A 13,447-nucleotide genomic window follows, 5' to 3' on the forward strand; every position below is an offset into this window, starting at 1 on the left:
AATATGAGTTTATTGCAAACAAGCCAACATGCTAAGCCTTAACCTAACATTGAGAGTTTAAATGTTTGATGAGCCAAGCTTAATTAGCTTTAATTGTTAGTTTGAGTGGCTCAAGCTAGCCATGCTTAAACAAATTATTTCAACTTAAAACCAAACTCCACTTGGTTCGTTTACCAACCCTATTTTTGCAAGAATGTATGCATCCCATACATCTATCTTTACACAAATCAAGCACTAATTACATAAACAATCATATAGATAAGCACGTACATACAAGATAATCTTATGAAAAAGGGAAAGTAGCTACTATAAGAAGAGAATAAATAAAATGTCCTATTATCGGACAATAAAATTTGTTTTATACAATTACAAGGGACCCCAAATGCCAAAAACACATACCATACATAATGGGGTATTTAATTTGGTAGCTAATTAATTCATCCTACAACCTAAGCAAAGAAGGAAAATTACAATTGGAACTGTTAGAGAAAACTTCCCTTTTTTTTTTTTTTTTTTTTCTTCTTCTTTTTTCTTTTTTTTTTTTTTTTTTTTTAATTTTTTCTTTTTCTTTTCCTTCTAATTAAAAGGTATTAATTTAATTGATCAACAACAATATTGATACAAGATGATGTTGTGGGGTTGGTTAATGAATAAGGAGAGATTAAAAAAAATAAGAATCTCCATAATTTATGTATTAATCGATCGATCTCGTAGTAGTAATTTAGTAACCTAGCATTATAATTAAGCATAATTAATAATTAATTAATTAGGTAGAGGTAGCTAGGTACGTTGAAGAGAAGTGCTTCTACCATAATTCAAAACCATGAGATGATCAGTTGTTGAGGAGTCAGGAAGTAATGTCACAGTCGTCACAGCCGCGTCTCTTGAACTCCAAATATTGTCTCGTACATGCTGCAACGTCAAGTATGGTACTAGTTGTTGCCCTCTACACCTTATCTCTACCTGCATATAAACATTCCCATGCATAATTTATTATTTATTATTTAATAAAATATCATATATTATAATAATCTTAACAATAATAATAATAATTATTATTATTCCTTTTGTCCTAAAATTAATTAATATAGATATATGTAACAGATGGTACGTGCTTTTCATTCATATTCCTTGCTTATGACAGATAGAATGATAGATATTGAAAGTTTTAAGATTAAGAAAAGAGGTTATTAAAAATATTGAATAATAGTTTACACATTATCAATTTCATAATCTCCATGAAATCCGCTTTAAAGTGACAGTTTTATGAATTAAGATGAGTAGTAGTGTTAGTTGTGAATTAGCACTAATTTGTCAACTTTAAACAAATTAAGTCATACTCTTAAGAGCCTATGGATTGAATTAATTAACAAGTTCAGGGAAAGTCATACTATTATATCTATATGGTGTGTATATAATTTATTGCCTTATTAAATGTCAATTTTATAGAGAATATGAGCATCTTTTACTAAATCAAATGTCCATTATTCAATAAGAGGATTATTCTTTGGACCAAAACAAATATCAATCAAAATATACTTGCATTATTCTTCTAGATTTAAGGAATAAGAATGAAGAGTCTATTTCTCCCGTCGATTGACAATTATGTATGCCGGAAAAAATAAGAAAATTTGGGATTATTGGATAAAGGAAAGAAAAGATAGAACTAGAGAAAATCCTAACGCGAGGTGATGACCATGTAAGATTCGTTGTCTAGATCGAGTGAGAGATGGTTTAAGTGGTTAAGACTTCCTTTCCGGTTTCAGGGGATTCTAAAATCGATACTATATTTTGTCCTTATTGCTCCCTAGACACCAAAAAATAAAATGGTTGCCACTTCGACGCCTCTAGCAGTTGGTCACATAGGGTAAAACTATAGTTGATTACCCTTTTTGATAATCAGTCTAAGGACACAAGTCCTTAATGATGGATTATTATTATTAATCATGGTCATAAACTTATGACTTTGACCATTAAGCTCTATTACCTCGATACTATTATAAAATAATAATCAACCCAAAGTATTTCTCAGCTCTCACAACGAATTCAAAAGTCATATATTCACACACTACAACTTTGAGTGTGTTGGCCTACAATTCTGGAAGGAGCTAATATTCAAGATTGACTATGGAGTAGTTTCCCCTTATGAGCCAACATTATTAGAATTACTTTGCTAATTAATTTAAGAAAAAGGGAGTAGCTTAATTTGTACGGGCCATAGTAGTTCAAGTTTCTATTTTACATATTGAAAGAGTCTTATTGAGCATATATAGAGAGGTTGGTGTGTGGTAAAAAGTTTATTGGGACAAAATTACAGAATTAGTTTATTTGACCAATATATTAGCTGATTGACTACTACAAAAAGCTAAATAATTGGAGCACTTGGTGGCGAGGTGATACAAAGAGTTTATTCCACCAAACAAACTCATTTTCAATAAGCTTGAAGGAGCTTTTCATTAGCTTATTCAAGTATTTTAAGGTGCAATAGTAGTTATACCTTAATTAATTTAACACAAAACCCTACCACAATAAATATGTCAATGTCTCAAATAAATGTAAGAAATCGACCATTTAAAATCAACTAATACAATCAATTTCAGCTTTTCACCAAACATGGTCATATATTTCACAAGTTTGTGGATCATATAACACCGTCTTCACGTTAAAAGTGTCTAATTAGACATGTTATCTACTGTCTAATGGTAAAAGTAACAAAAATTAGATCAAACAATTCTCCACAACCTTAATTATCAGACACGAAATAGTAATTAAGTTGTTTAATTCCTATAGTTCGTTGCAAGTTCCATGTCAATATATATCTATACTCCGTATTGTCCTATAATGAGAACAATTACTCTGAAACAAGAAAAACCCAAAATTAGGAGGCAAGTACTACCTCAACTACAACTGATAGTGAACACCACCATTTCTACAAATAAAGCCAAACACACTACTTGTGCTCTTTATTTGACGTTAACAATACTATAAACATGATCAAATTTTTTATATATAAAAAAATACACATAATTACTGCATAGTAATGAGGTCACCATTGTGACAAGCTTACGTCATTCAAGCTAAAATTATTTTAGCTAATAATACTTTTTTTGTCGACGTCAAAATCATCATAAAAAAAAGAAGTGATCTCCTAAAGTTATAATAGTTGATGATCCTCAAAAAAAAAAAAAGTCTAATTTTCTCCCGACAAGACGAGGCAAAGCACTACGGTCAGCGGTCAGCCGCTTAATTAAAAGATACGATTGAATAATTAGGGTAATCACTAATAATATTATCACAAAACTATAGACTAAAATTAGTGGAGTATTAATCTGCCCGCCATCCCACGATCAAAAGTTTGCCCGAGTTTAAATCATTACATGTCCCACCCACACTTTGCTCGTAAGCCAAAATCATCATCTCTTATGATTTTTCATTTTTATAACTCACACATACATTATCTGCATATATACACTATTGCTTTCTCTATCCCTTTACACAAACTCGTAAAAAAGACTGGCGTACAATGTATGTAGTAAGGCGGATATGAAGTTATTCTATAATAATTTAGTGATACTATGTATCGAATTATTTTACTGATAAAGTTATCCTCTTTCACTCTTTCAGTGTATCATTTTAAAGATAATTTTTTTTTTCTTTCTATTTTTTGTTCCTTAAAAAATCACTTCTTGACACAAAGATAATAAAAAATAGGTTAAAGTTCACTCAAAACTAATTTAAAATTAATTTCCTAATCTAAAACATCATACTAACAATTTAATTGGGCTTTTTTTTTCACGGTCTCAATGAGATTTTTTTTATCAAATACGGAGGACTTTGTATTATTTCCTAGTTTTTTCCACTTATATATACACTAAAATGATGAATTAACAATAATAGACAAAGAAAAAATTATCCAAATACTATAGGATACTTATATTATTGAAGTTTTCTCCCAAAAAAAGTCTAATCTTAAAAATTATCCAAATACTATAGGATACTATGTATAAAAGTAGATAATAGGATCCACAAAGCACGGCGAGGAATCGGCAAAAGATTTTGTAACCCTTTTTCTTGTAAATTTCTTCAACCTTTTTTAACATCTAAAAATATATACATAAAACCTAGCTTTCATGGTATACACTATACATCTTTCATTGTCATTCAATTTTTTTAATTCAAAAATTCCATGCACGTCGTATTCACGTTGTAGTTATCATTCATGAGAAACCCTAGAACTTTGCCAAGGGTCAATCTAATTCCACATATTATACCAACTTGTCTTTTCATCCTTTATCTCACTTAATTTCTCCCATCTACCTTACATTTTTATCTTTTGTATACAATTAAGCAACGTCATCAATGTACATTTAATAGGTCATCTTACGCAAACCAACTTATTTCCATGCTCGTCAACAACTTAACAATGTACTACTTCGTAGTACTAACTACCCCATAAATAAGATTGTTAATTTTTATGTAATGCTTACTTAAGTAGATAATAAGGGACGAAGCTCTTGCATTTTTATTGTACTTCCTCTATTTCTTTTATTATTGTTTAGTATTGGCTTTTACGCTTGTATTCCGTACTATTTATATACCAATGTATGTAACTACAAATAATTTTATTAATATAAATATATATACTTGTATATATCAATTAATGTCATTATAGATTTCCAAAATTTAGATATTAGAGTATTAAAAATATTAATTGTCAAAGTAATTAGATGTTATTAATAAGAGCGTAAAAATAAAAAACTACTATAATAAAGTAACAAAGAAAATACTTTGTACTACGTATCGATCCATCTTTCCAACAAATTAAACTAATGAAGCCCTAATACTTTATATATTATTTAGATTGAATATTCAACGGCTAATAAACTTGTCAACCTAAATTAAATGAGATATTTTAATACACTCATCAATTGGTTAATAGAGAGCCGAGTCTAAAATAATTTGATAACTCTAGTTCAAAGATAAAACATCAAAGAGCATTAGCATTATGCATTCTTTCTTTCTTTCTTTTTCTTTTTTTTTCTTTTTCCTTCCTTTTGGTTCAAGAAGGTTGTGTGTTGGTTACATTGATAGAAACAACTCATTTAGAATTCCACTAACAATCGAACTCTATAAAAAGAAAAAAGAAAAAAGAAAAAAAAACAAATATTTTGACATTATTTGAAAATTAGCTTCACCCTATTATTTATAGTACGTTTTTTTATTTTTTATTTTTTATTTTTATTATTATTATTATTATTAAACGAGAACAAATCAAGTAAACCACAAGATCAAATACCCCGTAATCAAAATTTATTTAGTGAAACCTTATAACTCCTCATTATCTAACCATCTAAGGCAAGATTTGTGGGACGAAAGAGCCAGAATAAGGGCCTGTTCTGATTGACTGAACTGAATTGAATTGAATTTATTGGAGTTGCACTGAACTGAATATTTATTGAGAAAAGAAAATTAAAAATTAAACTGAACAGAATTTATTGGAGTTAAACTAAACTGACTGAAAATAAATTAAAAGAGAACAGGTTTTAAGAGATCCTAAAGATGATTTATGGAGGGGCCAACCATAGATAAAACAATCTAAGGCATCTAGTAACGTACGGACTAAGTGCGTATGCTACAGAGAAATTAAAGAGATTATTGGATGAATGAATTATGATTGATGAGGGTAAACAATCGAAAGCATGACGAAGAAGATCTTGTTGCTACATACATAAACTTTACAATAGAAAGGCATGCAAATGGGCTGCTTCACGTAAAAGCCTCCACGTGTACCTTTTTTTTTTTTCCTATACTACTCGTAAATAATTAAATAATATTAATGATGATGATGATTTATTTTATGATGGATGTAATAGTTCCACAACTATTGCTAGATATTATAAATATCATCAACTAAATCCCTTTTTTCTTTTTTTTTTCCTCCTAAACAACTCCAATTGTTGTAACTAGGGACTTGCTTGTAATTTTCAAAAATCTCTAGCTACAAGCTAATTTGCTTAACAAAAAAGTTTTCAAAATTATTGGAGATTAATATATTAAATAATTAAAATTGTAGGGGTAATTGAGAAAGTCAAGCTTATTTACTTAGCAAGCTAGTAGCTAACCATTGGGACACAGTATAACTATAAAGAAAGTTAGCCTAAAATCACATGTGGCCTGACAAGTTAATTTAACAATTAGCTTGTCATTGAAGTTGCTCTAATGTCTTCATTTCTTGTTTAATTTTGAGTGTCAACGAACTAATCCCAAAACATTAGATAATGCCATAAATATATGATTGATTCTTCTATAAATGCATCTCATAAAAAAAAAGTCAATGCACCCATAAAAAGAAATATATTATATAGTAAGCTACTACTATGTAATTAAGTAGGAAAAGTGATATAATTAGGGTTAAGGCTAGATATATCAAACATGCTCACTTTTCTTATAATTATAATACTATCCTTATATTTTTTTGCTTTCCCGTGGCATCCTACCATTATTGTTTATAAGACTCTTTTTCATGTTTTGATGATGATATATCTCAGTGCTTCTCGATCAATTTTTTTTTTTTTTTATTCATTTATTAATTTATAAGGGGGTAATCATCATGATGATTGATATGATATATGCATATAAGTACAACACGTTTGCGTGCGGAATATGAACAAAAATCATCATTCCATTCTAGAAATTATGCACCATAATTTCATTTTTCTTTATTACTTGATATATAATGAGCTACAATTTTATTTTTATTTTTTTTACTTTTGGAAAAAGAAAAAAAGCAAGGTACTTATTTCAAAGATAAATTTCTAGGTATCAATATGCATGAATTAGGTTGGGATGAGTGGGTATATGATTAGAGACCGTGAATTGCGGTAAAATCACGTAAGAGTATTTTTCAATTTGTAAAAAAAAAATAAATAAATAAATAAAAGAAAATATAATGATTGGTACTATAAGTTGCATGCCATATCAGATTTTGGAAATTGGGTGACTAGAGAGCTTTGGACGTGAAATTATATCTTGTGTTGATACACAATCTTTATATTTTCTTTTACGCAAAAACTGAATTCTTACTTGAGTTGCAAGAACTCATTGTGAAATTACTATAAGCAGACTCTGGGATTTTGATTGAAATTTTGAAATTCGACCTTAAGTGATATAATGACGACTAGTATTACACCTTATTTACAATACAACACTCTTTGACTACTACTCCGTATCTCCAAAACCTAAGAATAAAAGAGATAGTTCTACTTACTATATATTATTCATTGGCTAAGAGTCTCAACTATCAAGGTCCGCTTTTGCCTTGTCAACGGTACATCATATAGTTGTATAGTTAGGGCAAGGACACCCAACGTCCCAACATATCGCTATATGAAGGGTATGTATGTACAAGAGTATGACAAGAGACAAGTAATGTTTGGCTAATTGGCTTGCATGTCCAGTTGGTATACTAGCTTAAGGATTAATAAATGATTTTCTATATAAAAAGTAAAAACCTATACTATAATTTGGTAGACTACAATGCTAAGGTTGACATAAGAAAAATAATATTGGCAATTATGCTAGTTCAATACAATAGGAATACCTATATTATAATTTGGTGATATTATGATTAGAAGAAAGAATATTGATATTGTCACACATTCTATTAGAAAATTTAAAGTTACATGATTAATTTTACGTGGGATGAGTTGATCACATCCTTGATGAAGACAACAAGACAAACAAACGATCACAAATTAAATATAATTAAGTGAGCTTAAACAAGATAGATTTCAGATTCTTGATTGGTACGTAAGAATATTTTTCTGATCATAAATTTAAATGAATGATTGCTACAATATTTCCTTTGCATTATAATCTCACTTAAGACGACGTATATAATTAAGGGTTGACTTGATGATTATAAAAATATTAGATTGCTAGCAAGGGGAGAAGAACAAAAAGGAATGTTTGGAGTATTTTCATGCATTCCTCTTCTTAAGCTAAGTCAAGACAACAAAACTCTTTATTTATTTATTTATATATAATTATAATTGTTTGGTAAGGAATAAATATTATACGGAGTATTATATATATAAAGCATAATTTTAATTATAACGAAGGTTTTCATAATAATCTTGTTTGTATGAAAGTATCAAACATGACATAATCAAACGCAGGAATCTATAAGATTATGCATCTATTCATATATTAAATGTTGGAGAACTTCTGCTGTCGTTGTAGTAGTTTGTTGCCTTGTTTATTTTAATTGTTGTATAAATTATAATGTAATTGTTTCACCACTAATCTTCTTTTAATCCTAGAAATAGGTTTGATCTGCAAGGGAAAAATGAGTACATAAAAACCAATTGTGTTATTTTAATTCTCTGACTTTTACACGGGTTTGTAGTTGTTTCTCTATTTGATCAATTGATTGCTTGATAATCTATCTTTTTGTTTTTTTGACGTGCTAAATTGACATAGTATATTGATAAAGCAATTTACTACAGAGTATATATATTTATTATAATACTTTCTTTATACGAAGAATATATATATTTTTTTCAGATGAAATTCTATAAGTATATATTACGTAGTACTTTTTTTTAAGATGAAGTATTTCCTACTATAGATACTTGCACCATTGTGTAATATCTTTGGTATGTAAATATAATGTTTATTTTTTGGAGAATTAAAGAAATAATTCTAATCTAGCAAGCTTACTAGAGTTCGTTACTACATGCACATATATGAATAATACTTGCCGGCTAGCTTGAACAAGTCAATCCTATGTTAGTTACATGTAAATTAATTAACACAGCAAATATAGTTTCAGACATGGAAGGTATAGCCGAATATATGGTGTGCGAGGATATGATCTCTAATCATCTCATTATGATTAAAGTAGTAGGTATAGCACTTACTAATAATTAATTGCTAATTAAAATTAAAAGTTTGGTAGTATTCTCTATTAATCATTACTACGATGGTAGGAAATTTTAAGAATATTGCATAAATATGAACATACGTAGTAGTAGAATTAGATAATGTTCCCTGGACAATGTATTATGTGATGCACCTTATTATAAGTCTCGCATGATAATTGCTTATTACTATTATTGTATCTTAAATTTGATACATAATAATGTATGTTTTATTCCAAACAAAAAAATAGCATGAATTCTCCTAGCTAGAAGATATGAGCAAAGAAGAATGGTTAGGAATATGAGTTTAATTAGTATTTCCATACATAAGTTAATTTGAAAAGAAAGTTTGTGTTATGTCTCCTGAAAGCAGTGATTATTTTTACGTTTGACTTTTGGGAATGAGCCTTGTTTTTGTTCTTGTGTTTTAATGGTTTTATCATTAGTATGGGTTTTTATAGATACTTCGTATGTAGGTTGATTTCAAGGCTTTATTAAGTAAGTAGGAAATACAAATATTGGGGTAGGAAAACATGTAGAATTATATATCACATATCTCAATTGTTAAGCTATAGCTTTCAAATCTTAGGTTATGTGATGAGATTCGTTGTATAAAAGAGAGAGACGTGTGGTGAGTAGACTAACTTGAGCTAGAATTTTAATGCATCAAAATATAGATTATGTTATTGTCTTTTTTATACTTTGTATAATACTTGTGATATAGTATAAGATTGTACAATTATATTTGAAATAAATAGCTCAATTAGCAATGTCTTTTAATTAATTTCCTAAAATCATGGCATATGAACACACATTGATGGAGTTTATTTTTTTAATTAGGATTTACTCACTTTCACTATTTATGTTTGCAATTTTTTATTTTCAGTTCTTTTGCCTAAGCTTGTCAATAATGACTGAATTTCTTCTCACTATGTGTTTCCACTTTCCAATTTTTTAGCTTCTTCACTTTATTATGTGCATTGAAAACAATAAAAATCCTCACCAACTCCTCTTAATTTAATTTTGGTGAATTGTTATTTTGGAAAATTTTGTAAAATAAATTGATAAGCACTTAATCGAGATGTTGCTTTCTAGTGGAATAAATGAGTGTAAGGTGAAGGACATAGACATAAATATATATATTGTAATATCCCCTTGAAGAAGATATATGAGAAAATTACTTTAAACATATATATGAATCAAGTAATAATTTTATTTGTTTTGAGGTAGGAAGCAAATTAAGATGGTGGTAGGTAGTTCTCTAACTTATATCTCTCCATTTTCTACTCTTAACTACAATGAGTGCTTAATTAATCAACATAAATGACTAAACACACTAACAAATTAAATAATTAATTACTGCCCAAAGCATGCATGAAAGCTTAGAAGCAATACGAACTCGAGGAGCGCATTTCCTAGATTAGATAAACAGTAATAGATACGTAGCTTAACTTAGCCCCCCCATATAAAAACAAAAAGGAGATCGCAACCTAGAAATCTACTCACCACCTAAACTAAAGTTGTGGCACTATCGGACTCCTTAATTCTCTATCCTGTATCATAACTCAAACAATGTCAACTATCTTAATCGATTAAAGTATGAGGAGCTAATAATAACCAACATTTAAGATCAAATTCTCTATCTACGTTTTTATTCTTTGTGGTTTTCTCTACACCAAATAAAAACAACACACATGCACTTCATATGTAATCAGTTCCAAAGATTTATATATCCGGTGGAACTAATTAATTAGTTCTTGATTTTCCCTATATCACTTATCATTCCTTATGTAGTAGTGTTTGATTGATGTTTTTAACACCATTTGCATAGACAACACCCAAAAAGCCCCAAAGATGATTTAGTACTAATTGACTAATGATGAACTAAGTAATGAAAGTATGTGAACTAGGTTTAATTAAATCATTATCATTGTAATAGTACGTAGAAGAAATTAAACATAGATGATTGAATTGAAATACCTCTGATTCGCTATCCAATCCAAGCTTGTTAGCCACATACTTCATCACTAATCGAACAGTCATCCTCTCATCCCTAATCAAACAGACAATTAATTAACTTCAATCGAACCTTAATTAATCATTATTTGTTTTTACAACCAAGAGAAAAAGTTAAAAAGAAAAAATAAAATTACTTGATTCGGAGAAAACTCTTGGATACTTGAGGTAAAAACGGTTCTTTTGATCTGGGTTGGAACCAAATTAGAAAAAAACAAATATGACCATTAGTTTACATAGAAGCGTATTATTACAAAAAAAAAAAAAAAAAAAAAAAAAAAAAAAAAAAAAAAAAAAAAAAAAAAATAGAGGTAGGTAACAAAGCTTACTGATGGAGAGAAGCTTGAAGAGCAAACCAAATGCCAGTATGAGGTCTCCTAGGAGGAGGATGTATAACTCTGAATTCGGAATCTACGGCATCTACGGATGACCCGGAAGGTGTAAACGGGCGGGTTAAAAAGGAACCTGAACCGGAACCCGCACCAAGTTGTGCTGGTGGCATGGAGGAAGATGAAGATGGAGATAGAGATGATGAACACCCCGCGGCTGCTGACAAAGCCGCTCTCTGATTAGCAAAACCCCAACCTATCTGATGTTGTTGTTGATGAGATTGGAGTAGTTGTTGAGGTTGTGGAATAGAGGCTATTAGAGGAATCATGGGATGATGTTGTTGCTGCTGTTGTTGTTGTTGTTGATGAGAAATGTAAGTAGTTGGTGATCCAATAACACCTCCACTAGTAAACAAATTATTACTAGTTGTAATAAAATGATGATCAGATGATCTTTGAGGGTTTATTCTTGGCTCTAACCCCGGCATCATTAATGGTATTCCACCTCCACCTCCACCTCCTAGGTTGAGCTCCAGCATCAACCCACTCGCGCTTCCTCCCATCTGTAACGACGATGACATCTGAGCTTGAGCTGGATGTTGTTGTGGAAGCGGAGGAGTATCCACGTGGGTCCTACCTAGACCTAACTGCAGCCAGCTGCTGCTGCTGTCGACGATACCCCTTTGATGATGGTGATGATGATGTGGAGGTGGGGGAGGGGTGGGGGTATCGTCCCGCCCCTTCATGGAGGTAGAAGAAGCGGCGGCGGCGGCGGCAGCAGCAGCAGCAGCTGCCTGCTGATGATCACCATCATCGTTAACACTAGTACTGTTAGAAGTTCTAGACTGGTCTTCCTCAGCCATACGAAAAATATTATGGTAGGAGTCGTAATTATTATTAGGATAACCAATCCCTAAACCAGATCCTAGAACACAGTTATAGTTATTGTTATTGTTATGGTTATCGTTATCAATATCTAGCTTGCTATTAGCAATAATGTCGGTATTACTAGTAACAGTATTAGTACAAGTGTTGCCGTTGATGACGCTATCATAACCAACATAGCCAGCAGGAGTACTGCAGCCATCGGCGAATCGAGTCATGACATCGGAGGCAGCACCAGCACCAGCACCAGCACCACAGCCACCATAAAAAACAAGATGTGGTTTGGATAGTTTAGGAGCAGGAACCATAGTCATATCTTATAACAAGAAAATAATATGAATATTAATATTAATAGCAATAATAATAATAATAATAATATTAATAATAATAATAATAATCCAACCACAGTACCAAAAGCTGTTTAAATTTCTTGAAAAATCACTAGTTGATGATATTCTGCAAGTTTTGTTGGTAGCTTGTTGTTTTTCCATCAGCACGCCGACTAATTCGAATTATACAACACAAGAAACTAATATCGAATTAGTAGATGTACATGTACAGATTGTACACGATGTACTTGTACCCATTTATTTCTAATATTCTGGAGTCGTAATTAATAAAAAGGCTTTCTTTAGATTGCTTCTCTTTCAATTTTAGAGAGAGAATATCTAATTTTAATTTGAAGAGAGAGAAGAGTGCAAAGAGGGAAAACAAGCTAGGTGCTGAAAAATCTGGTTAATTCTCTTACTTTGGAAGTTTGTGAGTTGTGATTTGGAGGTTTTTATCAGGACGTGAGATAGATCCATATTGGCGACCACTTCTATTTTTTTATTTTTTAATATATTAGAATAAATATAATTGTCACTTTTTTCTTTTTCCTTTTTTTCTTTTTTTGGAGGGTTAAGGATTATTTATAAATAAATTAAAGAATATTTGGGGTAAGAATAGTAATCAGTGTAGGGGAAAAGAATAGTATGGAGTACTTTGATTTCATTATTTGACTTTATAAAGACCAAGTATTTATTCGAAAAGAGGATGGATTTTTATTAGGGATGTCGTTCAAGAGGTCAATATATATACTCTAAAGTTCATTTCTTTTTAGGATATCTCTTAAAAGTCCCTTTTCTTCTTTTCATTCATATTTTTATTATCATATTTTTATTAAAAATCATTAAAAATACATATAAAAAAAATATACAAGATGAACAAATAATTATTGTTTAATATATTACAAAGAGTGTAAAATCAAAGCATTATAACTGTAATACATAATTAGAATCAGAATAAATTTTGTTT

At 30.1% G+C, this 13,447-nt stretch overlaps 1 protein-coding gene across 2 annotated transcripts; it reads right to left on the minus strand.

Annotated features, from left to right (window-relative positions):
* Positions 1 to 498: 498 nt before the first annotated feature.
* Positions 499 to 12,887, minus strand: LOC145581574 (uncharacterized). Of its 2 annotated transcripts, XM_081638589.1 has the most exons (5): positions 12,563 to 12,887; positions 11,267 to 12,467; positions 11,075 to 11,125; positions 10,902 to 10,974; positions 499 to 963 (listed from the first exon to the last, which is right to left on the minus strand). In XM_081638589.1, the coding sequence occupies exons 2-5, from the start codon at positions 12,463 to 12,465 to the stop codon at positions 781 to 783; spliced, it is 1,506 nt and encodes a 501-aa protein (XP_081494715.1). In that variant the 5' UTR covers positions 12,466 to 12,467; positions 12,563 to 12,887; the 3' UTR covers positions 499 to 780. The 2 variants fall into 2 exon arrangements, with proteins under 2 accessions (XP_081494715.1, XP_081494716.1); XM_081638590.1 differs by lacking the exon at positions 12,563 to 12,887 and having other exon boundaries at positions 11,267 to 12,504.
* Positions 12,888 to 13,447: the final 560 nt, after the last annotated feature.

The sequence above is a fragment of the Chenopodium album genome, chromosome 15 (assembly GCF_948465745.1).
Source record: "Chenopodium album chromosome 15, dcCheAlbu1.1, whole genome shotgun sequence".
Taxonomy (NCBI): Eukaryota; Viridiplantae; Streptophyta; class Magnoliopsida; order Caryophyllales; family Amaranthaceae; genus Chenopodium; species Chenopodium album.